Below are 25,634 nucleotides of genomic sequence, written 5' to 3'. Positions count from 1 at the left end.
GGTGACGGAAATCAATGGTTACGTTCAGATTGCACAATATTGATATTAAAAGAGGAGACCATAAATAGCAATCGAGAACCCATATATAATGGTTGTGTTCTTTTTCAAAATGTGAAGGATATTGCAGCAGACCTGAAGCTTTCTTATAACCCATAACAGCTCACACGGAGTTTCTTCCATTTCGTATGAGCGTTGCTTTCCTTGACATCAGACGACCAGACGACATTACGCACCGCCTTCTCAACGTTACACTTTCTTCTCCACCATCCCAGTCTAGTGTACACATTGTCGAAAAGACAAACCGGAACGAGGTGTGAGCCGCAGTTGTAGTGTTACCAAGTCTCTCACCCAAATCGTATTGAGGTTCGCCTATGAAACCGCAGTTGCATCGTCGCAACGCGTCATTGTAGGTCGTCCACCAACATTTAGCACCGACATGCAGTGAGGCTTGGGTTGTCGGCTCAAACAACTCCATTCTTGTTGATTCATTACAGTTCAAAAAATCAAGGAAGAGCTTCTGCGGATCCGCATGCAAATAGCATGACATGCAAAAGGAATGCGGAGAACGGCTTACGGATGCGGATCCGCAACTACCATGTCAAGCATGTCACCGCGACTTTGCGGGGAAACAAACTCTCGCACAGCGGCTTGCAGGGTACCCCTTGTCTAGACCGGGTCAACTCGGGCTCTCACTTGTTCCTCTTAGAATTGTCATGGTAGAGTTCCACAGGCGTTATTGGCTACCTATGTTGGGGCCAAGGATGCATCAACCGAGGCTCGCACCGGTTACGAAGGTTGTCTTCCAGGTTTGTCCTACTTCGCTCCTCACCTTAGATGAAGCTTTGATCATTTTCGGGGAAGAACAAGCGACGCATCCGAAAAGAAACACACCCGAAAGCGCTGATTGCAGGAGCCAAGAAACCGGCTGAACCAGTGCCTACAGCCATAACACCTGGAATTTCTGCTTCAAACTCTCACCGACCTGCATCGTTCCTCCCTCTCCAACTTTGTTGGCTTCAGCGTTTGTCTCTTTCAACTGCTTACCACCCTTAGCTGTACCAAAGCTTTCCCGGGAGCCCAGTTCATTTGTTCAGCCATGCCTTTTTCGACGCGAACTGTCGAACAGATCAAGAGCATTGTAGAAAATGCCGTGGCGAAGGACCCCAAGCGAATACCTGGAGCGACGGTGGTCGTTATCGACCGGACAGGTGCTGAGCAGTTCGCTCACTCTGCTGGTAATAGAGGAATATCCTCCAAAGAACCCATGACTCTGGATAGTGTGTTTTGGATTGCCTCATGCACCAAGATGGTAGTCGGTATTGCATGCATGCAGTTAGTGGAGAAGGGTTTACTGAAGCTGGATGATCCGGATCATCTGGAGAAACTGTGCCCAGAGCTAGCTGATATCAAAGTTCTTGACGATGAGGGGAAACTCGTGGACAGAAAACGAGGGATCACTTTACGCATGTTACTGACACACACCGCCGGGTTTGGATACACGTTCTTCAGCAAGAGACTCCGTGATTGGAGTCTTCCGGCCGGGGTTGACGAGTTCTCGGGAAGCATCCGAGACATGGTGCAACCTCTGCTATTTCAACCAGGGGAAGGATGGGAATATGGGGCAAGTCAGAACTGTTTCAGCTCTATCTACGGAGATTGTTCCTGACCAAGACACAGATTGGTATCGACTGGGCTGGCGTCGCCATTGAGCGTGCCACAAACATCAGTCTAAATGATTACATACAGGCGAACATCTGCCAACCACTGGGACTTCAGAACATCAACATGATCCCAACGGCTTCAATGAAAGCACAACTGGCTTACATGCACTACAAAAAGCCAAACGGCGAGATTGTTACTAGAGACCACCCCATTCATCGCCCGCTCATTGCTCAATCACAAGAAGAGATCCGCGGATGTTTCAACAGCGGTGGCGCCGGAATCTTCGCGAAACCGCAAGAATACAGCCGTAAGAATGTTTTCGTACTATCTGTAGTCTGTATACTAACACCAGAAAACGCAGGTATACTGGCGGTTTTTCTGAACGATGGAACATGCCCTATCACCAACGCCCAAATCCTGAAAAAAGAGACGGTAGACGAAATGTTTACCAACCAGATAGCCAATTTCCCTAATTTCTCCAGACAAGGCGTTCAGGATGCTAAGCCGGAGTTGACCAATGAACTTCCCGAGCTTTACCCAGTTCCTGGCAACCCGCCACAAGGTTGGGGGCTAACGTTCATGATTACCGGTGGAACAACGGGACGGTCTGATGGGACGGCCTGGTGGGCGGGACTGCCAAACCTGTTCTGGTGGTGTGACCGACAAAACGGGGTGGCTGGAATTGTTTGCTCTCAGATTCTGCCCTTTGGGGACCCAGCAGTGCTCGGATTGTGGTCAGAGGTCGAAACTGCTGTCTACAAAGGGCTCAGAATTCCAAACAAAGTATGATGATGTTTAGTTGTAGGCCTGGATAGGGTTCCAGATGATTGTTTATTCCACGTCGCATACACCTGGATTTTGATGCCAAACATGATACTCAATTAGAACTAGTTGTCAGGATTCTTTCTCCCATGGATGCTGAAGCCAGCCACTGGCATTTACTGGCGAAGCCTTTGTCAATACTGAAGTAATAATTGGAAAAATGCAGAGCCCTGGCCGAACTGAGATTTTGCATTCCTGGGTCCAATTTCAGCTTGTAAAATCTGGAAACAACGTCCAATACCTACATCAACATCACATAAGCTTGGACCGACATCTTGTAGCCAGACGAGGGCACCAACACAAGGCCAATTGTTAGTCCTAAACCCCAGCAAAGGATCGGCGGGGACGAAGCCGCATGCACCCCGCTCCTTGCATGCAGCTAAATGCGGGGTTGACAAGGAATTCCCCGTGACAATGGCGTTTCGGATGGCCGGAGCTACGCAAGTCACTGGGGAACCAGCGGAGAGAGGTCGGGGTAACTGGAGCACGTCCTGCTGTTGCAATCTCAGCGTGGCTTAACCTCCCCTCCACTGCATCTCATCTTTTTGACGTTCTCGAAGCCGAGTATGCTCCCTGGCACTCGCGATGAGAAGGCAGAACAGCAGCTGTGATCAATGCCGTAAGGGCAAAAGGGCCTGCGACGCCGGTGCCCTCAAAGACATCCAACTCTGCCTGGACGCCGATTTGCAATGGGAGGTTGGCAAGTTTTTGAATCATCTCTCTAGATCAATGAGCATAGGTTAATTGTTCTTAACAGACTGGCAAAGCACGACTGGATCGTGCTCCAACTGTACGAAGACCAGTAAAAGCTGTACGTTCAACTGGGCTCAGTCACAGAAAGTCCAGATCCGCGAAAGGCGACAGTCGTCTGAGAAGGCTATTTTGCCCAGCCGCAAACGGTTGAAGTCTGGCCATGAAAGGAAACCACCCCCAACAAGGGAACTCAGTCAACCCTATGTTATCGAGTCTCAATCGATCGTCTCCGACAAAAACCTCACTTTGTTAAATGCCGAGTTACTTGGCATACCTGATTTCCCTGTGGTGGAGTCTCAAATCACCCGGAACTTTTTCTCACCGTCTCAACATGACGACACCACTAGCTGCGACCTGTCACTTGACGAAAACTCATTCGTCTTCCCGTCTTCCTCGTCAATGTCAATTCCTAGTTTCTCCGGAGAGCAATTAGATTTGGACCAGACCGAAAGTAGCCGGTCTCAAAACCAATCTGTGTCCGGCGTCAGTCCAGATTCTGCAGTGGATATTGTGAAAAATCAGTCTTGGCAATCGCAAAGCTCACCCATTTATGAAAACTCTGGACTCTCCGAATTTTCTCCATCGCAGAGAATGATCTTTCGAACAAATAACGGACTCATGACAGATAATCTCATGGGACTTTATCAGGACGTCATGGAGGGGGCTCTATCTTGTTGGTTGACAGAGCAGAATTGCCCTTACCTGACACCACCCCAAACTCCGAATCTGTCAGTCTTGACAGACAGTCAGTCGTATAAGTCAATCTCAGCACCATCAAATTTCCCGAACAGAATTTATCGGCGCGTTCTCAAGCTCGACAAGTCCCTTAGCTCCCTTGGAATTAAACCTTTGAGCAACTCAGAGGACAGAAAAGCCACAAAGGCGCTCCACCTTGCAATAATGGCATTCACATCACAATGGGCACAAGGTAGCCAGAGGAGCCAAGAGCGGTACAAAAAGCCAAACATCTTTGGCGAAGACCTTTTCTCAAATGGGTTCGGAGAAGATTTTGACGCCGCACTTCAAGTAACGTTCTGGAACCAAGCCAGAAAGTGTCTGGACGACTGTGCTGGGATCGGTTCATTTAAGGTAGCCATGGCGGAGTTAATCTTCGGTCTTACGCAGAAACACATTGACGAAACGGATCGTGAAGACGACAAATTTGGTAACTTAACATTGCATCAAGCTGAAGAAAATGGGAGCAAAAGATGTTGCACGACAAGAAGGGTTCAGAGAATCATTGACGAAGAAGGATATTCAATCTACGTTGAACGTGGCGCTCGGAGGCTTCATGTTCTCAAACATCAATCTGACAGTTTTGAGAGAAAGACGAAACTCGGACGGAGTTCTTCGACGCAAAAGGACTTCGGAGGTGATAACCGCTCGGAAGAAAAATCGACTTTGAAACTGATATTCTGGTTGGCCATCATGTTTGACACGCTTTCGGCTGCGATCGCGGAGAGACCACTTACGGTATCAGATGAAGACAGCAATGAAAGCGAAACGAGACGAGCCGCGATGAATGAAGATAAATCGGCCTCTTTGGCACCGAATGAGCGATGGAACGATCGGTATATCATTAAGAAGAATGAGACTTTGAACCCGTTGAGATTACCCTGTCCAGAGGAGAATATTTCAAGAGAGCTTATTGACGCAGCGCCCGTCAAGGTTCTACTCTTCAGGAAGATCACTCGTATACAAAGTCTTTTATCTCGAGGCGCGAGTCAAACCGTTATTGAAGATGCTATACAAGACGGCTTAGCGGTCTATCGCCATTGGAACATGAAGTACAGACCACTGTTCCAGGACTGTCTTCAGTGTCATAACTCGTTGCCGCCCAAGATCCAGAGCTGGTACGTGTGCCTCCTCGGACACTGGCTTCTCGCTGTCATGATGATAGCGGACTGCGTCAAACTCGTGGACGAGCAAGAGCTCAGTGTACCTTCGCGGGCAATGGAGCGTGCTGAAGCTAGTCTGACCGATCATCTTCGACGAACGAGTATGCAGGGGTTGTCTGACCTTGCAAGAGCTTCAACGCCACGAGATGATGAGATGGGGAGATTGACGGCTTTTCACCCGGCTGTGAACGAGGGCGCACTTCTGACTGAGCCCTGGACCATGGTATTGATTCGATCTTTTTCTATGGCAGGAACGTTGTTTCTCGATGAAGCAATTAAGTCAGGCAAATCGAGCCTGTGTACAGAAAACTCTCAGTCAGACCTCCTCAACAGATGCGAGGACTGTGTGAAGGCTCTTTGGTATCTGGGTAGAAAGTCAAGCTTGTCTCGACAGGTTGCTGTTATTCTAGAAGATGGTCTGAATGCTGAGCGATCTAAGATGTTCGACCTGGAAGGGGGTCTCGCATTGTATGATTCGTTGGCACTCTTCGACTCAGTTGAAGGATTCTGACAGAGATGGGAAAATTGGAGGCCAGAGACATACTGCTGACCAAGCTGGGCAGGTTTCACGAGATAGCGGGGCTAATCGGGCCATAAAATGTGGTCATACTCTCAAATATTGGGCGCTCCGGCTTGTAAACATTTATCGGGTTGTGGTTGGTCCATTTCCGTGACTCAACGTGGACGTCCATGAGGAGAACGCCACAAGACGTTATAATGGCGACATTTCATAATTCTCGTAGAAACGAAACAGTAATCCCCTCTTCCACGCTGAAGATGTATAAATGAATGCGTGTGATAGTACTGAATAGGCAGGAGATTTGCGAACATCTCGATGTAACGTTAGACGGGGACGGTGGATCGCGACATTGGGTCACCCCAGGCCTAGATCTCTTCAGCTCTCCACGTCAAGATGGCGCCAAAACCCACCACGCAAACATTCTGAATTGCGATAAATCCAATAGTATTGTGCAAGGCGTGCATGTGGTCTTAAAGCAGATGATCTTTGGTTCTCATGCGTATGACTGGGTCTGCATGAACCGATGTCGGGCGGTTTGGCTAATTATTCAATGGATGCCAAACTGACATCAGCACAAGGCCACCTTGTCAGTTCCGTTCCACTGCATGTAAAGGTTTTCTCCTGAATCCAACTTCATAGACCTTGCATGTCAGCCCCAACGCTAGCATGGATCGGAAAGGGTCCGGACCGCACCGCTATCCGCAGAATCTGAGTAGGTACATGCGCAATAACCTTGCAAGTATCCCGCAACCAAATCCTCGCAGCAGGGGGTTGTGATGAGGCACTTTGTTTTTATTCCTGCAAAAGTTCTTTCAAGTATTCCGAAGACAGCTATCGAATTTTGAACCAAGTGCTAGGGCAGTTTGCTAAGCGAAGGATATAACTACACCAATAATGTTGGAGTAATCTGATGGGGCATGGCAGTGGCTCTGCCAAAAGTCTGCTACCTAGCAGCTTGTGAGTTCTGCACGAACTAGTAGATTGATGAATATCGGCTTGTATTTCTAGACACCATTACGGAGAAGTCGTCAGTTCACTACTTAGAATGAGACTGCGCATCATTGCGTGATTTATGCGGATAGGGCAGGATTGGTTTCCGAGGACTTGCACCAATTGATCAAACGGAGGCAATACTAGATGATGTTTGCGACATTTCAACATCTCATCTGTGTATGGTGGGATTTGAAATGCGCTTACCAAATAGATTGCTTGCTCCGTAGCTTTGACTCATTTCAAGAGCGACTCTTTTTTGCCCTCTTCGGAACAGGATCCACCGACGTGCTTTAGTTTGCGGCTTGAATCTTAGGTTAGACGGGGAAGGGTTTCAAAGAACGACTACTTGACATGGTCACAGAGACATATACTAGTTCTGCCACGTCGGCTTGGCATGTATGCATTGTCTCTGTGAATCCTCAGGAACACATCTGGTTCACGCAGGGCTTGCAAGTGCGGGCCAACGACCCATTGGTGTCCCCAGTACCCCGAACAAAAGTCGAAGCACACCCTTTCGCGGGATAGTCTGCTGCGGCTGAATGTAAGCGACCCGAGAGTCTTCCCGCTCGTCCCTGCCATTGAGAACTATGCCTTTTTTCGAAGACAATAGGATTTAAATCCATGTTCGCGTTATTCTTGAGGCCAGTTTCTGACAAACGATATGTTACAACAGCATTCTTTCTTTCTTTCTCTCTCTTTTTTTTATCAAAAATATCATTCCATTTTTTTTTTTTGAACGATGTTGGAATTGGACTTCTGAAGGATCTTAACCCCATCTATGCCGTACACAGTTCACTTTCAAGGTGTAGTTGGTGGTGCGGTTCGGCTATTGGAATGAAACCGAAGATCCTGCGCCTAAGCACAGAATCAGAATGGGTATAGACTGTAGTGACTCTGCATGCTTCAAACCCGTAGCGATCATAACATTAGCGCGACAAAAGTTCTCCCCTCAAGTCTTCATGCATTGCCAAGGCTCATACATCAGTGAACCTTGTGAGATTCTTACAAGCTCGCCATTCAGTCAGACTTGTAGACAAATTTCGAACCAATCAACCATCAACAGTCTGCTTCTTGCCTCCTGGTCCCGTTTCAACTTGTTCTAATAGCCTTTCATTCAGGCTGACATGCAGCTCGTGTCCATGTTGGCTTCTTGTCCACAGACATAAGCCATTACATGCAAACGAGGCACTATACGCACGAATCTCACAAGGGTTGAGCCCCCATCCTGAGACGTATGACTAGACGAATGTTGTAACCAAATCATTCATGCCGGCAAGAAGTAGTAGCCCGCTACCTGGATGAGAAGTGATGCTGCAAGACCACTCACGATCCTGGGATCACACCCATGTGGTGCGACATACAGGACGCACGTATGGAACGCCTTTGCAGAATTTTCGATTTGAACTGAATGTATCAAGCGTAAGCCAAGTGAGCCTCGTGGAAACTATAAAGCCTTCCTTGTCCGAACTCTGTCGTCCGAACCTCGAGAAAGATGAAGCTGTGACTACCATAGCTAACCGCAGAGGCTGCTTGTTTCCTCAAAACCGAGCTTTTTCTTTGAAGTTTGTTCTCCTCTGGTTCTCAAAATGTCTGCGAGAATACTTGAAAAAGGCTGTCGCACCATTAGTCGGTCTGCCAAGCTTCAAAGTAACAATTCCAGACCTCTGGGTATGTCGCTGATTCCTTCGACGTCTTCATCAGTTTCTAACACCCAAAGCCTCAATTGCTAGTGTCGAGGTTCCAACTGGAATTCCGAACTTCGCTCGGTTCCCTTATGAGGACCGGTATGCAGAAGTCATTAAGACCAAGAAAGATGACAAGTCGTATCGGTACTTCCGGAATGTGAACCGTCTCGCACACGAATTTCCTCTTGCGCATTCAGCCGACGAGGGCAAAAAGATCAATGTCTGGTGTACAAATGACTATGTGAGTCTCGCAAGCTATGATACTTTCACTATTAAGAGCACCGCTAATGATTACTGCAGCTGGGCATGGGCGGCAACTCCGAAGTCTTGAAGACTATGCACGACGTTCTCGATAGATACGGAGCTTGCTCCGGCGGGTCTCGCAACATCTCGGGTCACAATCGCTTTGCGGTATCCTTGGAGAAGACACTTGCTAAACTCCACGGGAAGGAGGCTGCTCTCTACTTCAGTTCCGGCTATGTTGCCAATGACTCAGCTCTGACAGTCCTCGGACGACAACTTCCCGGCTGTGTCTTCCTCTCGGATGCATCCAACCATTCCTCAATTATCGAAGGCATCCGACACTCAGGGGCCAACAAGCTCGTCTGGAAGCACAATGATCTCGCGGACCTCGAGAGAAAGTTGGCAGCCATCGCACCAGGCGTACCGAAAGTCATCTGTTTCGAATCCATTTACTCCATGTGTGGCACTGTCGCGCCGATCTCGGAGATATGCGATCTCGCTGAACGCTATGGTGCACTTACATTTCTTGACGAGGTTCACGCCGTTGGTCTCTACGGGCCTCACGGAGCTGGTGTTTCTGAGCATCTCGATTTCGAGGCTCACAGCTCAGGTAGTTATGAGGGCACAGTACTATCCCGCATTGACATCGTGTCTGGCGCTCTTGGCAAAGGCTTCGGCACCATGGGAGGGTACGTTGCTGGCTCCTGCGATCTTGTGGATATGATTCGGTCGCTTTCACGAGGATTTATTTTCACCACCGCAGCTCCACCAGCTACGATGGCCGGGGCTGAGGCGGCCATCACGTTTCAGGGCCAGAACCCTCAGGACAGGATTCAGCTCCAGCGCAACACTCGTTTCGTCAAGCAGCGGCTGCTTAAGCACGGAATACCCGTCTTACCCAACACTTCGCATATTGTCCCTGTTATGGTGGGTGATGCAGAGCGTTGCAAGATTGCCGCTGATATACTTTTTGACGAGTATGGCATCTATGTCCAGCCTATCAACAGCCCTAGTGTGCCTGTGGGGCAGGAACGTCTCCGCATTTCACCTACGGCTGCACACACATTGGAACACCAAGACAACCTCGTTAATGCGTTGATCAGCATTTGGGAGAGACTTGGGCTGAGGAAACTGAATGAGTGGGCTACAGATGAGAGTGGCCAGGTTGCTGATGGGTGGGAGACTACTGGTCTTGAATCGCCCGTCTGGAGTAACAAGCAGCTAGGACTTCCGGAAGAGATCCCGGAGGATATCATAGGGGTTCCTGCCAGAAATCTTTCTGGTTACTCCACTGGGAAGACCGCATTAGAGGACACACGCCTTTCGTAAACAAGGATGATACAGGTTTTTAGACTTATCTAAGATTTAGAGTTGAAGTTTAAGCTTTCTTCGAATGAGACATGTGTTTTCCCACTTCGAGGACATACATAGGGGAACACAGGCGTACAACGTGATGAGGCAATTGCGCAGCACAAGAAGTCGGGGGATCTCAACATACCCTAGAGCTGATTGATTAACGGACCTTAAAATATCCAAAGGCTAAAGCCGGTGAGCTCCGCAGTCTTTCATGAAACTATATCAATAAAAGATATTGTAAGCTCGCTTCTTAGCGCCGTTCGTTGCATGATTTTTCGGGAAGTGCCCTTGATAGGGCTAGTATGCCTTGCTTGGCCCACTACCAGAAATTACTAGAGTGGTAGACAATCTAGCCATGAGGTGTTCTACGGCATTTGAATGTGCATAGCACACCTTCATCCATGCGAAATTTGCAACTTTAGTGAGGCAGACATACATACATGCGGGCCCAGTCAACCTTGAAATGACCCAGATGGAATGAAACTCAACAAGTAGGCACCGACTTCGGTTTCGGGCAGATTCCGGGCTGGCGAAAAAAGATGCCATGTTATGAATGTGTCAAGGATTAGACCTCACTGGGCGCCTGGCAAGCATACGGTTGGGCACGCTCGTGAATCAGCGACGAGTTGTTTGATATTTTCCTCAATTCACCAACTAACCATGGACAACGGAACGATGATTCAGTTGTAGCTTTTGCACTCATGATCGGTGCTGTATATATAAAGTCATTTTTCATTGATGCGTACGTGACTCGACTTGATGTCGATTCGAGTCCTCTTTCTCTTCACTGAGTGCCGTGAATTTAGACATTCCTCTTGGCCATCTGGCACCGAAATGGCTGGTTGATAAGCATGGTGGCATGACAATTATGATTCCGTGTTGTGCTAGCTCAGCAAAAGTGCTATTACTCTTTCGATTTGTATACCTACATCAGCTGCCAGGACTGGTTACTATTGCTATAGCATATGGCTTCATTCCGGGGGTTATGGAATCACGTTCGCCGGCGACCTTTACTAACCTTACCAACCTAATCTTTGAATATGACAAGCGCATGCGCATGGGTTATACCGTCGCAAGCGTTGGAGCTCTGATTGGAACCCATCGGTGGCGCTGCTCAAGATCCGAACAAGTAGGCGGATTCTATTGAAGGCATTCAATCAAAGCTCCAAGGAGCCTGAATATTTGTGGGCGGGTTCATGTCGGCAGCTGTAAGTGCGATGTCGACCTGGAGGACGTCGCGAGCATCATAATCCGAGAGTCCAAAGGGTCCATCGCGGATGCCGTCGTTACCATTCGCGGCGATCCCGCGTTCCTTGTCGCTCACGTCGTGTTGGCCGCGAACTTGGTAACGGTCGAGGACTATTCGGGATCCTTCGCCGACACACTACCGCTGCCGCAGGACATGCGCCCATCCGTCGTCGTCGCCATGGGTCGTTTGCCCGATGAGTAGCAACGGCAAGATCGACCGCCGCGCTGTTACCGCATTGCGGCTCCCGACCTCGATGGCGGAGACACGTCCCGCGATACAGGCAGACAAGCGGCTCAGTCTCGCTGAGGGGGGTCTGAAGCTTCTCTAGGACTCTGTCCTTCACCAGACTTTCGCCGGCAAGCCGCTAACCTCGGATTCGGATTTCTTCCTGGACGGCGGGGCTTCGCTGCTCTTGGTGATGCTGCAGAGCGCGGTCCGGATGTCGATGGGCGTGTCATTGTCGTTGAAGGATATGTACCATGCCAGCACGCTCGGGGCCATGGCAGCGCTGGTTGCGCAGCGCAAAAGCGATAGCTGGGTGCCGGAGGTGATTGACTGGGACACGGAAACGGCTCTGGCGGGATCCCTTGATGCCAGCGTCTCTGATGGCTGGGGGCCTCCGAGAAAGGAGGGTGGGTTAGGAGTTCTCATGACGGGTTCGACTGATTTTCTTGGGGGCGCGATCTTGGCATCTTTACTGAAGAGCCCTCAAGTTGCAAAGATCCACTGCATCACAGTCGATCACGGCTCGGAACCATCGCAGCTTGAGGATCAAAGGGTCGTGGTTCACGACGGAAGTCTCTTGGAGCCCCTTCTCGGGCTACGGGAAGATGTCTACGAGCGGTTCTAGTCAACAGTCGACGCCATCGTCCTCGCAGGCGCGCAAGGCCACTGCCTGAACAACCATTTCACCCTCCGCGCTCCAAACGTCCACTCGACGCGACAGATGGGCCTCGTCGCCCTCCCCGCCGGATCCCCATCCATTACCTCTCCTCGAACCGCGTCACCTTGCTGAACCCCGATGGCGTGGCAACGCTGATCCCGTCGGCGTGCGGAAGCATGAACTGAGGACGGATGGAAGAGAAAGGTTCACGGCAAAGTGGACGAGCGAGGTGATTTTGGAACAGCTGTCCGTAGCCTCTATAACCCAAGCGAACGGAGGTGTGGCTGTCCTCGTTACGATGCACCGGCCCTGCGCCGTCGTCGGCGACTAGGCGCCCATCGAAGACGCACTGAACGCGCTCCTGAGGTACTCCCGACTCATGTGCGCCGTGCCACGGATCTCGAGTCTGAACGTTGACGGGTACTTTGACTTCCGTCGCGTCGAGGACGCGGCAGTCGAGATCGCGGCGGCTGTTAAAGGGCCTGCACCTGGCCAAGGGGTATCGTTCCGGCACTACTCCAGCGGCGTCAGGGTGCCGCCCGCGGCGTTCCGAGGGTACATGGAGAAGACGTACGGGGACGCGTTCGCGTAGCTGGAGCTGGAGGAGTGGGTTGAAGGTGCCCGGCAGGAGGGGATAGAGGAATTGATCGTGGCCTATTTATTGGTCGTTACGGAGAGGGGGTAGAGGATAGTGTTTCCTTTCATGGGGAACGAGGCAAGGTGAGACGATGGGAGCTTGACTTTTGTTTCGCATGTTGTTGGATACAACTGCACATGGACACTCGGCTGGGTGAATGGGACGGAACATCTTTGTCGTTGTGGAGTTAACGGGAATAAACATGTGAGCTCTGAGGATTCAACTTGTGAAGATAATCATGTACACTAAGGTATCGTAAATGATTTAGCTATGCAATGACGACGACTGTAAACTAACTCGAGCTCCGGCAAGGGAGCGATGGACGTTGTGCTCCGTAATGGCCCCGATATGAAGAGGCGTTCCCCACGTCGGCCACGCTGGTTTTACATCGCAGTTGACGAGAACTCGACTCGGCCATTGCTATCCACCAGGCTGCTGGGTATCTTTGCCAAAAGTGTCATTGCCTATTCCGAGCCTGACTGCAGCCAGTCCACCATTCTTGTACCGGTTGATGTCCCCTTTCCGCTGCGCTCAATACGCCCTTGGCGGCACCATGCGTGCCTTGGGGGAAGGCCACTTTCGTTTCCCAAACCCCGCGCGTCCGTAGCATCATCTCACAACGGTGCCTTATCGCTTCCTTCCTCGTAACATCGTATCGTCGTTTCTTCTCGCCCGCAGCATAGTCACAGCAGGGTGCAACCGCCCGGAAGGGCTCATCAGACCATGGGGTAGGTCCTGGACGCTTCCTCTCGATTCCAATGTGGCGATTCCCGGTCTTCTGTTCCGATCATATGCGTGCGCTTAGCTTCTGTCGTTCTGTGTCGGTATCCTTTGGGTATCTTCGCTCGAGTCATCGACTGGACTATTTGCCGTTCGTCGCTGTAGATGGGGAGGACCGTGGGTCACTCGGGGAGGGCAAACTCGAATGGCAAGCGTTCAAAACAAAAAGGTATATTCATATCGGCCCCCAACTCCATAGATGCAAAATATGTTGGCATAGTGCGCCCGGGTATGTAGTAATGTACTGGGTCTCGGCAGACTGAGAACCTTGATATAGACAACAGATGGGGGTATAATAGAATGTCGATGAAGCGCGCGCACGCGTGAGAAGGCGGTCTTAGTTGGTCTTCTGCTTGGGAGCGCCCTTGAACTTGCGGGTGATGGCAATGCCAGCGACGCCAGCGACCATGAGGGCCTCGACGCTCAAGAGACCGACCCAGATGATGTTGAGAATCTGCTCCTCGTAGCCGCTGCCAATGTACATGGTCATCTTGTCGTAGAGCATGGGGTAGGCGCCGGAGACGAAGAGGAAGACTTGAGTGACGTAGAACGTGTACCAGTAAGGACTGGAGAGAGAAACCACCGTTAGCACTGGACACGATGCAGAACAAAAATAACGCCGGCGGATGCGCCAATCTTATAAATAGCGCGCGAACTTTGCGCTTTGTCCCTGTTGTTGGGATTTTGTTGTGTTTGCGCTCCCCCAGTCCGTGGATCTGTCTCCAAATAAGGAACATAAATTGCGGGGATCTTGAAACCCTGCCGCATGGAAGAACCATGGGTGTGCCAAGGTGTGGCCCCGCGAAGACTTCGCACTTGCTCTGGGGGGACCGGGCGGGAAGTCGAAAGACATGCAATGCGGGCTGAAACGGCGGCGGCTGAGGGTTGAGCACAAAGGAAGCACAAAGAAAGGCAAGGGAACGGTGAACGGGATGATTGAGTTTGATGTTGATCATTGGGGGGGGTTCAGATGAAGTTCAGACGGCTGAAGCACGCCACCAGGTAAGGGATCCCATCCGTGAGGTGATTTGGGAAAAGCCAGATGGCGAACAGAGACAATGCAAGGGAAGTGTAACTTGGGAAGAAGCAAACTTACCGGCTCTGGTCCGTCAAGCGCGTCCACTGAATGCGTCGATGATCCTCCTCGCCAGCTTGGGAGGCCTGTACAGCGAGAACGATTCCGGAAAGGCAAAAGGACATCAAGAACATCATACGCTGGAACAGCGTGACGTGGTTGTTATAGTCGAGCAGGGCCTCGAGAAGGGCGAACATGATGACTCCTGTCTGGGGGTGGCGGTGGTAGTGGCCTGTTTGCGCTGGCGGTGAGACCTGATGAGAGGCGAGGCGAGAAACCGGATTCTGGACACGTAGGTGGGAAATTCTGGAGCAGAATGAGCCTCGAGTGCAGAATCGAGCAGCGAGCTGCAGTAGTGTGGCGTTGGGGGGCGGATACACGCAGTAGTTGCGGTGTGACGGCGTCGAAGAACTGCAGGGCAGGGCCACGAGGACAGGATTGAAAGAGTTTGGGGGTTGGGAAGGTTTGCCGCCGATAATGGCTGGATGTGTTTTTGGGTCTTTGGGGGTGGGAGGAGTGCTGGAGCTGAGCCGAGCTAGGCTGAGACGATGCCAGGTGAGTTTGGCCCTGGTTCAAAGCCCGGTTGCAATATGGTTAATTGCGATTATGCGTCAGTGCTCCAGGTAAATGCGATTGTTCCGGAGAACAAATGAAAATTTTACGTTGGAGAAAATGATAAGGTTGCAGCCGGTGTCGAATTGAGCAATGGCACAATCAAAACTAGACGGATGGTGTTGTTCGGTCTGGCAGCGTGAGGGGGAGGGGACGGGGAGGGGGTGGCGGCGAGGAAACCAGAGTATAAGGTACCGGGGCAAACAACAAAGAAAAAGGTGGGAAAATGGTCAAAATTAAACAAAATTAAACGCGCCCCCACTCCATCTGTTATCGCGCTCCACGTGTCCTTATCGTCGGCACCAAACTGGACGGTGCCGGGCCCTCGGCTGGCGGGCCTAGCGAGCCGGCCTCTGAGTGCCCACTGACGCTGTGCCGCTGGTCCACTGTCCGCCCAGTCCAGGTCGAGTCCAGCCCTGGTTGAGGCCCTTTTGGGATTACAGGCAGGAAAAAGGGACCAACCACGCCGCGGTGGCACATGAGCAGGCCTTCCGCACCCTGGCGTAGGAACAATCTCCTGCCAAATTGGCTGGTCATCTTCCTTCATGCAGTTCTCGGACCTATATCGCTCTTTGAAGACAGCGGCTTGTACAACAGTCCGACCTCGGGTCTTGACATTGCCCCCGACGAACATCCCGTTGATTCAGTGTTGGGTGCGCGGGGTAGGCGCCGGCCCAAAAATGGCACGAGCTCCGATGTGGGGCCTCCGGGGCGCGGAATCCCATCGAACGCTGCCCCACATCCGTGCCGCCGAGTGAGGCAGTCTCGGGTCGCACCGCGCCTGCCCCAAGGCTACCTGCCTTAGTGTGTAGTCTTCGCGCTATCACCTTCTTGCCGATATGTTTGTGATGCCAATACGAGCAGGCATTCGCCGCAGGTCATGTCAGATTCAACGGCAGCTCGCCATTCACGCAACCCATCTCCATGCCATCATCTCATGGCGCGCCACAACAGCTGCCTTGACATCCATCCTTGACGATGCCCCATCTTCGAGTTGCGATTTCTCCAAAATGCCTTACTTGACCGAAAAACATTGCATCTCTCACTTGGAGACAAACCAACAATTTGTTCGCGATGTGACAAGTTCCATCTCCCCCCACAAATAACCCCACGCGCCTCTGAGATGCCCATGTTTTGCTGACCAGCAAGGATCCCGGGATCGATCGAGAACTCCACGGCAGACAGCAGGGCAAGCGAGACCTCCAAACCCATGAAGGTACCCTCATCATGTCGTCAGGACGCATGCCATCAGCTCGACGTTGTGGTATACCCTTGTTGCGTCTGGCGACAAACAATCACCAGCAGCGCTACGGGTCTGCGAATGCACCGTTTTCTGCGCCCCAATGTCCATCATCACCTACTTAACTGAGCAACTCCGTCTGTACACTTTGGACGATCCGTTACCTGTTTCTAAAACACCGCCGCGCTTTCTGCCAGGGATCCTGCAGGGCTGCAGCAGTTCGAGCGCTTAACGTTGGTGCAACCCGTGTAAGCAGCCAATGAACGGAGAGCGTCACATCCTATCGCAGTCAACCGCCCAACCACCCAACATCAACAAAACTCCGCGGATCGCCATACGGTGCCTGACACTTGCAGCGCCAAATGCCAAATTAAGTCGTCTTGTTTCGCTGTGCTCGCTCTCTACAGACAGCTACGCTTACGAGAGCCGCAACCCGAAAACCATGGCGTCCAACAACGGCAGCTATCGCGACTACGACTTGGGTGCCAAACATCCCCGTGTGTATAGAATACCACGAAAGCCCGTGTCCCAAACGAGAGTCGCCTACAACCCAGTGGAAAATCCTGGACAAGAAATTGAGACACATACCAATGAAGCCAGACCATGGGAAGAACCATGGCGGTTTTCATTCGGTTACGACAATAGACTGGACAGTGCCAATACGGTTCCGAGAGCGAGGGCTGAGAAGTACAAAACGAACGACACGATCCAAAATACTAGCTTGCTCAAGAGCGCAGCTACTGTCAGAATCGAGAGTGAGCACGGGAATACAGTAACTGATGACGGGAGAGCGACATGGCGACCTAAATGGCTCCGACCAGCCGTATTCGGCTTGTTTGTCTGCTTCTTTCTCCTCTCCACTGCTGCCCTCGCGCTCATGTTGTACTACTCACGGAAAAACAACGGATTGTTCCAAATCGATCACAGCTTAGTCCACATATACGTGTGGCGATTCGGTCCGACAGCTAGTTAGTCATGCCCAGGCCCTCTATGAACTAACCTCGTCAAAGTCCGATCAGCTTGCTGACTTTGCGCCTTTCAGTTCTTACTATCCTGTCGATCTTGTGGGCCAGAGTCGAACTACAGTCCATGATGTACATGCCGTGGCTCGCGCTGCGTTGGCGGCAGCCGGATGAGAGGAGCGGATTGTTGCTTGACTATCTGTCGATGCTCTCCCCCGCTGCTCTCATCCGTTCTATCCGAGAAAAACACTATTTGGTGTCACTTGTGGCGATTGTCTCGGTATTGCTCAAGGCCCAAGTCGTTCTTGCACCTGGTTTGTTTAGCTTTGCGACAATCCATGTGCCCGAAAGTATCGATGTTCGCATCCATGATTCTTTTGCGTTGTCTATGGACGGCGAAACCGAGGACCAGCAAGATACGAGCGCGTGGTACATGGGCATGGCGCTACGAAACTTCGATATGAGCTACCCCTTTGGAGTAACTGACAAAATTGCGTATCAGACTTTTGGGGCCTCGAGCGGCAATTCTCGCGGGACTGTTGACAAACCTGTGACCGCGGTTGTGGATGGGTTGTTCACGGACCTCCACTGTTTGCAGCTAGCTGGTTACTCGATTGTTGATCAGCTTCCTGTTGGTTTTAGCACAGAACTTCAAGTCGACCTACATTTCCAAGGTTGTGGCGGACCAATCCGTGTCCAAAACTCGGAAGTCGACCTCAACCTTCCCAAAAGCAACGTTACTTACTGGGTCATTGAAGCCAACCAAACGCGATCATGTCCCGGCTTAGCACAGGATTTGCCGTCTTTCTTGTACTACGCGGCGGTTTTCAAGCCGTCGCTGGCAAATTCCTCCATTCTCCGATTTGAGAGTGCTGCTGCTGTTCTTTGTGAGCCGCGTACGTGGCTGTCCAAAGTCCAGGTGGTCGACGACGGGGTCGCCCCGAAAGTTGATTTGCTGCAAAACGAAACAAAGACGCCAGTACTTGTGAACATGTGGAACTTGATGCAACGTTCCGTACCGAGATCGCAAGGTCGATGGGGCATCAACCCAAGCAGAAACATGATGGGTCCCATCAGCGCCGCCAAAGTCTTTAGAGGAGAAGTGTTAGAAACGCGAGACACAGACAACCCGGAATTCTATACCAACGAAGCTTTGTACGACTCCGTCATGAATCTTACCCATTCGCTCGGTCCATTTTTGGGACACTACCGACTCCGAGGAGAAGACGACGCCACAGTGCTCGGTTCCAGACTCCAGAGCATGGATCGTCTTATGATCAACCAGTGGACTTGTCTATCAATGATTGCTTTGTTCTTACTGCTCATTTCCATAACAACATACTCGGCTTTTCGGTGTAAGCTCCAGGCATTTGTTTGGTATCGAAACCCCGCAACGCCTCTCGGGAATTTGATATTTCTACGAGATCACCCAGAGCTCGCAAAAGCCACTTTTGACCTGACCGCTGAGGAAAGGAAATGGGACCGCTGCAGCTTCACTCCGCTGGTCCTAAGAACCTGGGCGCGATTGTCCTTTGGCTTATATACTCTCCTTCTCATGGCTGGGCTGATTCTGACGCTACAACTGTCAAACTCATCTGGCGGACTCGCCACCATCGACACCGAAGGGTATTTGCACCTCGCGTGGACTTCCGTCCCGGCTCTGGTAGCGCTTGGAGTATCTCTCTATATCAGCTCATGCGACTGGGCTTACAGAGATCTTGGAACTCTCTGCCGTCTCTCTAAGAAATCCTGTGGCACACGGGATCTCGACGGTTCCCTACTAGATGTGATGGGTATAAGGGCTTTGTACCACTCCATCCGACAGAGATTATGGTCTATCACATGCTCGCAAACATTGGCGTTGATTTGCGGCGTTCTGACTTCTCTCGTATCTGTCCTCTTCGCCGTGCAAGTCATGCCGGAGACGACGAACGTTCAATTACAACAACAGACGGTGTTCGGCTTACCAGACAATTTCCTGTACAACGATACTTACGAAATCAAACAAACGCAGATAGCCGCACTTCTCCTCCGCCGAGACGAAGCCAACTTGACGTATCCAAAGAACACCTTCGACGACCTCGTCTTCCCTGCTTTCGAGAGCATCAAGAGTCTAGACAGCTCGAAGAATCTATCTGTCACGATCAACACACAAGCACTAAAGGTTGAGCCTAGTTGCGTTGAAGTTCCCAAGGACAAGTACCGCCTAACATTTCGGAACTACACGGAAAGTGGCAAGACTTGGTTCTACTCGAGCTTCAACGAGCATACCCCGTGCCCTGGCGGCCAAGGGATTATCAACCTCACCACGGAGTTTCCTTTAGGCGAAGCGAGCCTGTTCGGTCGGTCGTATGTGGCCAATAACGTACAGAGCATATACCATCCAAAAACCATTGATGTTGAATGCAAACTCAACCAGACACTCCAGAACTACACAATGGAACTCCCCTTCACATATGTCTGGGGGAGTTCTCTGTAGAAAGAAATGACTTCGACTGGTTCTCCGTCTGGAGATGTAACTACACCTGGGCCGAGCTGGACACGGAGGTAAACATGATTGCTTCCGACGACGGGTTCATCATCGATCCAGAGAACCCCCCACGACCGGATCTGTCAAGCCTGAGGCCCTTGGACCCGCCGATCGATCTACCTCAGCCCAACGGCTTTGCGGGGCTCGTTCCGGAAATCAACCAACGTGACAGGCAAGCCATCGGCGTTGAATACTTCTTTTTGCCTCTAGTCGAGCCTTACGGCCCGCTATCGAAGGAGGCATTTGGAGATCCCGAAAAGGTGGAAGAGATTCTTCAGCTGCTGCACCATAATTACGCCTTCAGCGCCGCCCAGATAGCCAACACTGAGAACCGCAAGAGGGTTGAGGATGTCCTTGGCACAACGAGCGGTGCCCTGCTCTTGAACGCGACTGTTTTGGACAGAGGCCGGCGACGACTCGTGCAGGACCCGAACGTGACGTACATTCTCGTTGGAATCCTGGGCGCAGTCATCCTCGTCAACATGTGGGCGTTGATGTCCACTGTGCTTCGTCGGCGCGGCAGCGAGAGTTCGTTGCTGGACATGGATGTCGCGGGTCTGGCGCTGGACGGTTGGCGAAGTATCGCGTCAATGGCCGGCCTGTTGAGTGAATCCAATGCATCGACACATCTACCCCCGAATACCGAGTTGCTGTCGACGAAAGAGCTGCATGGGCAGATGTCAGATGTCAGCTTCCGCCTGGGTTGGTTCCGCAGGGAATGGGACCAGACACGGCATTACACCATCGGTGTGATGGACGATGGAGAGTTCAACTTTATGGGAGTACGGAAGACGGTGAATAGAGAAAAGACAGATTCGTTGAGTCAGGAGAGAGTGGAAGGGTGGATTTAGGGTGTATTGATATGCAGAAATAATCCACATCAGCAACGGAACAACGTACAGCTAAAGTTCTAGATTATATACCCATTATCAAAACATATGGCTCTTCAAAGACACGGTTATTGTTCAAAAACCGAGTATGGCAAACTAGCCGCCACTGCAAAGTTAGGCATGTCAACAGCTTCCGCAATCTTCAAATCGGCCGCGACGCTGCACAGCATGTACGCATCCTCTCGCTCTAGGCCCGCGTTGCGACAAGATGCGCAATCAGCGACCTCAACGCCTTCCTGCTCGCCTCTAGCAGATCCGAATCGATCCCCAGCACCGCGTACACCGCCGGGTCGCTCTGCGCGCCGCCATGCACCGAGCCCCGCGTGTCGTAGTGCGGGCTCGTGACGTACGGCATGTCCTTGCGGATGTTGAACCGCAGCGCGGCCTTCATCGGCGTCTCGATGGCCGTGCCGCAGACCTCGCCGTCGCCCTGCGCCGCGTGGCCGTCCCCGCAGGAGAACATGGCGCCCGGGACGCGCACGGGCAGGTAGAGCTTCGTGCCCTGGGTGATGTGCCGGCAGTCCATGTTGCCGCCAGTCTCGAGGGGTGGGATGGTGGAGAAGTCGCCCTCTTCGGCCGGGGCGATGCCGGCCCACCCGAGGAAAGGGCGGAGTGGGATCTTGATCCCGGGAGCGAAGTCGATGTGCGTTGCGTCGGGAGCCCAGGTGTAGTGTTTCAGCACGTGGTTCGGAAACTCGTCGGTGAGCAGGCCGAAGCCAGGAATAATGCCGGTGAAGCCCCAGCCGGCGGTGGTGAGGGAGAGGATCTCGATCTCGAGGACGTCGCCGGGCACGGCGCCGGAGATGGCGACCGGGCCGAAGATTGGGTCAAACGTGGAGAGGTCCAGGGACGCGAATTCGGAGGTTGTAAAGGTCCGGGTGACTTGGCCGCCCGAGGAGTCGTGAAGGTCAAAGGTTACCGTGTCGCCCGGGGAGATGGTGATCTGAGGCGGGGTTGTGCGGGACCATTTCAGGCGGGAGTGCGTTGAAGGAATATGGAAGTTGCCGGGGGCCATTTTGGGAAGATCGGATTTGTATTTCGATGAGTTGCTTACAGATGAGTGGAAGCGGCTTCGTAGGTGTAGTTGAGTATTTGAGTCTGAGTTTGAGGTCGACACGTGGGATTGGGCCTTGGCATCCGGAATGCTGACGGCGTCGAAGTCGCTTATCGGCCGTCGGGTGCGGGGTCCAATCGTGACGTATCCCGGCACGGCGGGGCGGATCCGATGCGGTCATGTCTTGCTAACCTTCCGGAATTGACTAGCTTGGATATCTGATGAAGATATAGAAATCAACCAGGGTTGGTTCTTCTTGACAGTTTCGGCCGCGTGGTTGGTATTTATCATCCGTCCAAACATCCGTTGAGCGTGATTCAATCAACTTCAATGGGGTATCAAGAGGACAAAATAGTCCCCACCTTCATTCGATAAGGTACTTACTGTGAGGATGGAAATAATACCCTGAAGTCAGCCTGTTGAGCTTTTGACTGCGAATAATGCTAGCTTACCCGCTCATAATGCTTGTATGATTTTAATCGCGCCGATTATCCCACCAAGTCTTGAGTATACAGCCCCCCTGTTCCAAAGACTTCCAAGGCTGCCTCAGTCTCTTAATCTTCCTCTGGTCCATAACCATATCTCCTCAAAACCGATTTCCCTCATTACGGAAGCCTCTGCAATTTTGGTATAACCCGGTCACCTGGTGTTCTGAAGTCGATCGAGCTGAGTCGACTGGAATGAGCAGGGTAATTTTTGGAAAGATTCAGCTAGAGGGGTTCCTATTAGGATAGCTTCTGACACAGGGAAAAAACAGCAGCTTTCATCATAGCACTGATGATCGCCTCTCTAGGCACGGCATGGTAGGAAACCCTAGATCTTGCTCCAAGTGTTAAGCTTTAAAGCTTCGTCATAAATTTGGTCGACTCTGATAACTACTGAAGTATTCCGGGCCAAAGGGCTATCATGTAACTACTAACGAGTGCTGTGGCCAGCGACATGACTTTCAGCGACGAACGGAAGTGTATAATCAAATTCAAGGATGCTTGCCAATATGAGAGCCAACATGTCCAGTCAGCCATATGAGTCCTGGCTTTTGGATAGTAGTACGTAATCTATCACGCTGAAAATGCTTCAACCTGTACAGCAACATCTACGCGACAGGTCCCGTAGTCACTGGCACGGCGCACTTGAACCCACCAGTTTTAGCCAACGTTCTCGGATACGCGGTACTAGTGGACCAAAAACAAACTTACGTATGTAACGACCAAACTGCCTCCGTCAAAGATCGTCTCAAGCGAGACCTCCTCGTTGTTGGCGGGCACAAGTGTGATGTCATTTCGCGTGTTCCAGTAAATGTTGGAAATGGGAACTGGCTGTCCAATCCCGGGCTTTACTGTGGCATTGGCCCAGATGCCAGGATCTCCTCCAGTTGCATCGGCAAAGACCTTGATACCGACTTGTTGTGGGGGGTAGGGTGAGCCGTAACCTACTGCACCGGCGATTTTAATGACTAGGTTGCCGTCAAAGGGTGAAGAGATATCGAAGTCGGTAATGTTAGCTGCTGGCGAAGACTGGCCGTCTGCACCATCGAGAATGACCTCTAGCGGGGTCGTGCTGTCGCATCCTGAGGATTCATTAGTTACGCAATTCATTGGATGGCACCATGGCTTCGTGCTAAACAGCATCGTTGACGATATTAATTCCGCTTACCTGAAAAATCGGCGCGAACACCCCAAGAGCCTTGCGCTACAGCAGCATGAGCAGTGCCGGCGGCAATAAGAGTGGTCAAAACAATAGAAGAGAACATGTTGTGCCGTTTCTGTTTTTCTTGTCAAGATCGATGGTCGTGAAATCCGTCCCAAAGTGTTACGACAGCGGTCGGTATCCTCGGAGGCTAAGGTTTTAAGAGAATCACAAAAGGCAAGTCACCGGATCCCCTGCCAAGAAAACAAAATCTAAGAAGTTGTAATTAAAAATCGGTCTGAACTTTGTCATGCGCTTGTGTGGGACCATTGATTGGCCGCTTATCATTTTCTCCCATGTAATTTATATAGAGTTAGCCAAGTTACTGCTAACGAGTCAGCCTTTAAGATTCCAACTTTATGTAGGGATGGCGCCGAAGGCTTTGCTTTCGTGCATATTTACTAATATAACAGTTCACGCGTGGGATTTCCGTGGACCAAACTGGCTACATTGTGTCCGAACCCTTTTCTTTTTTTGAAAGAACTATTTTCTAGCCACCCTGGGACCATATCCTTTGACACTAGCTTTAGCCCAGCTTGCTGGAAGTGCACCAGAACCCCGCGCTGTGCTATATATTACAGACAAGGAAGCTATGGACTGCAATTCGTTGGCGATATATACCAAGAAATGTGTATTATAGTTCGAATCATATTGTGGTAGTCTAAAACGTTAGGGAAGTCGCACAACAGTGAATAACAAAACTAGGTAGGGCTTTATTTTTGCGCCCATCAAGAAATGAACCTCTTCCAACTACCTCTCATTGTTTTTGCTCTTAAGACGATGCAGCTCTGCACCTATCTCGTTCTGGCCTAGATAAAGCGCGAGTTCGAGCGGAGTCTGCGGCGTCTCCAACTTATACAACCTCCCAACTGGCCCTTCGCCATCCTCAACGATCTCAAGCCTGAGGTACCCATCACATCGCCCTTCAGTCTCGCAACCTGCCTCAAGAAGTCGAGAGACAGCTTCCAGGTTTCCGTTCGCAACAGCGAGATGTACCGGCTGACAAAATGCCCAGTCGCCTGTCGTCCAACGGTTCATGTCTGCTCGTGTTGAAGTGCTGCTCTTGAGCAGCTCAAGCACGCAATCGGCAAACCTATATAGACAGGCAAAGTGCAGTGGTGTCAACCCGAGTACCTGAGTGACGTTGTCTGCGGCTGCACCCAAAAGAAGCAAAGTTTTGACAGCTTGTGTCCGACCAGCCATAACAGCAGCGTGCAGCGGGCTGCGGCCGTAGTCATCACCAACGTCTAGAATGGCACCCATATCCACCAGCTTGCTGACAATTTCCGGATTACCTCCGCAAGCTGCGTGAAACAGGACCGATCGACCGGCGTCATCTCTGGCATTGACTTGTCGGCTCATGTCCATCAGATTTGCCAAGGTTTCCAATGCCTGCATGTTGCCTGTCGCGGCTGCCCTATGTATGGGAAGCTCACCGAAACAGTTAATGTGTGGGAAAGACTCCGACCCAAGGAAGTCTTCTTTGATATGCTCAACAAGGGATTGTAATCTTGGGTTAGTCCAGCCTGACGGTATGTAGGATGATAATAGGTGCAGAACAGTCTCTAGCCGTCTGGTAGTGAACTTGTGAAAAATGTCTGGATCCGTCTCAGGGCCGAACCCAACCGGTTCCCCTGACATCCCATATCTTGTCGCTTGAGTCTCCTTTCTCTCCTTTTTGCTTTTCAAATACATTTCTCTCTCCTCTTCTAGCATATATGCAGCGAGGTTTAAATGTCCATTGAGGACCGCGAGGTGAACTGCCATGAAACCGCTTGTTGTTCGACTAGTCGTATCGGCGCCAAGCTTCGTCAGTGTTTTTACCACAGATTGTGAACCGAGCGTCGCGGCCCAATGAAGGGCTCGGAACTTGTCGAATTCTTCAGTTGCCATCTCGATTATGCTTTTATTTTTCTTCGCCAGTGACATAACGGTTCGATCATCTCTTGCTCGAATGGCGTTCACAAGAACTGCGTATGGCTTTGTCCGCTCAATTTTCACGGCATGAAGCTCGTTGCCAAACCGGATCGCGATATTTCCAGAAAACTTAGTCCTAATCCCGGCCTGGATTCTTTGAACGGGAGAAAAAATGTCCAGAAATGTT

General features: G+C 51.3%; 9 protein-coding genes across 9 annotated transcripts; 5 read left to right on the top strand and 4 right to left on the bottom strand.

Moving 5' to 3' along the window:
- Positions 1-1,608: 1,608 nt before the first annotated feature.
- ColSpa_09715 (acyltransferase mlcH) lies at positions 1,609-2,451 on the top strand (the record flags this gene model as incomplete). Its single annotated transcript, XM_049275927.1, has 2 exons — positions 1,609-1,969; positions 2,024-2,451. The coding sequence occupies 2 exons, from the start codon at positions 1,609-1,611 to the stop codon at positions 2,449-2,451; spliced, it is 789 nt and encodes a 262-aa protein (XP_049131884.1).
- A 5,783-nt stretch (positions 2,452-8,234) lies between these two features.
- On the top strand, positions 8,235-9,905 carry ColSpa_09714 (5-aminolevulinate synthase, mitochondrial; the record flags this gene model as incomplete). The annotated part of the gene is made up of 3 exons (XM_049275926.1): positions 8,235-8,316; positions 8,366-8,574; positions 8,634-9,905. The coding sequence occupies 3 exons, from the start codon at positions 8,235-8,237 to the stop codon at positions 9,903-9,905; spliced, it is 1,563 nt and encodes a 520-aa protein (XP_049131883.1).
- A 1,715-nt stretch (positions 9,906-11,620) lies between these two features.
- Positions 11,621-12,031, top strand: ColSpa_09713 (hybrid PKS-NRPS synthetase lepA; the record flags this gene model as incomplete). The annotated part of the gene is made up of 1 exon (XM_049275925.1): positions 11,621-12,031. One exon carries the CDS (start codon positions 11,621-11,623, stop codon positions 12,029-12,031), a length of 411 nt encoding a protein of 136 aa, XP_049131882.1.
- A 412-nt stretch (positions 12,032-12,443) lies between these two features.
- ColSpa_09712 (terminal uridylyltransferase cid1) lies at positions 12,444-12,656 on the top strand (the record flags this gene model as incomplete). Its single annotated transcript, XM_049275924.1, has 1 exon — positions 12,444-12,656. The coding sequence occupies one exon, from the start codon at positions 12,444-12,446 to the stop codon at positions 12,654-12,656; it is 213 nt and encodes a 70-aa protein (XP_049131881.1).
- Positions 12,657-14,573: 1,917 nt separating this feature from the next.
- Positions 14,574-14,753, bottom strand: ColSpa_09711 (uncharacterized protein; the record flags this gene model as incomplete). The annotated part of the gene is made up of 1 exon (XM_049275923.1): positions 14,574-14,753. The coding sequence occupies one exon, from the start codon at positions 14,751-14,753 to the stop codon at positions 14,574-14,576; it is 180 nt and encodes a 59-aa protein (XP_049131880.1).
- Positions 14,754-19,285: 4,532 nt separating this feature from the next.
- Positions 19,286-20,751, top strand: ColSpa_09710 (uncharacterized protein; the record flags this gene model as incomplete). The annotated part of the gene is made up of 2 exons (XM_049275922.1): positions 19,286-19,719; positions 19,854-20,751. 2 exons carry the CDS (start codon positions 19,286-19,288, stop codon positions 20,749-20,751), a joined length of 1,332 nt encoding a protein of 443 aa, XP_049131879.1.
- A 226-nt stretch (positions 20,752-20,977) lies between these two features.
- On the bottom strand, positions 20,978-21,805 carry ColSpa_09709 (putative formate transporter; the record flags this gene model as incomplete). Its single annotated transcript, XM_049275921.1, has 1 exon — positions 20,978-21,805. One exon carries the CDS (start codon positions 21,803-21,805, stop codon positions 20,978-20,980), a length of 828 nt encoding a protein of 275 aa, XP_049131878.1.
- A 1,184-nt stretch (positions 21,806-22,989) lies between these two features.
- Positions 22,990-23,594, bottom strand: ColSpa_09708 (uncharacterized protein; the record flags this gene model as incomplete). Its single annotated transcript, XM_049275920.1, has 3 exons — positions 22,990-23,016; positions 23,041-23,411; positions 23,498-23,594. 3 exons carry the CDS (start codon positions 23,592-23,594, stop codon positions 22,990-22,992), a joined length of 495 nt encoding a protein of 164 aa, XP_049131877.1.
- A 686-nt stretch (positions 23,595-24,280) lies between these two features.
- On the bottom strand, positions 24,281-24,928 carry ColSpa_09707 (ankyrin repeat domain-containing protein 27; the record flags this gene model as incomplete). Its single annotated transcript, XM_049275919.1, has 1 exon — positions 24,281-24,928. One exon carries the CDS (start codon positions 24,926-24,928, stop codon positions 24,281-24,283), a length of 648 nt encoding a protein of 215 aa, XP_049131876.1.
- Positions 24,929-25,634: the final 706 nt, after the last annotated feature.

The sequence above is a fragment of the Colletotrichum spaethianum genome, assembly GCF_022836535.1.
Source record: "Colletotrichum spaethianum MAFF 239500 DNA, contig30, whole genome shotgun sequence".
Lineage (NCBI taxonomy): Eukaryota > Fungi > Ascomycota > Sordariomycetes > Glomerellales > Glomerellaceae > Colletotrichum > Colletotrichum spaethianum.
The sequence above is the reverse complement of the archived record's forward strand: the minus strand, read 5'-3'. Positions and strand labels throughout refer to the sequence as shown.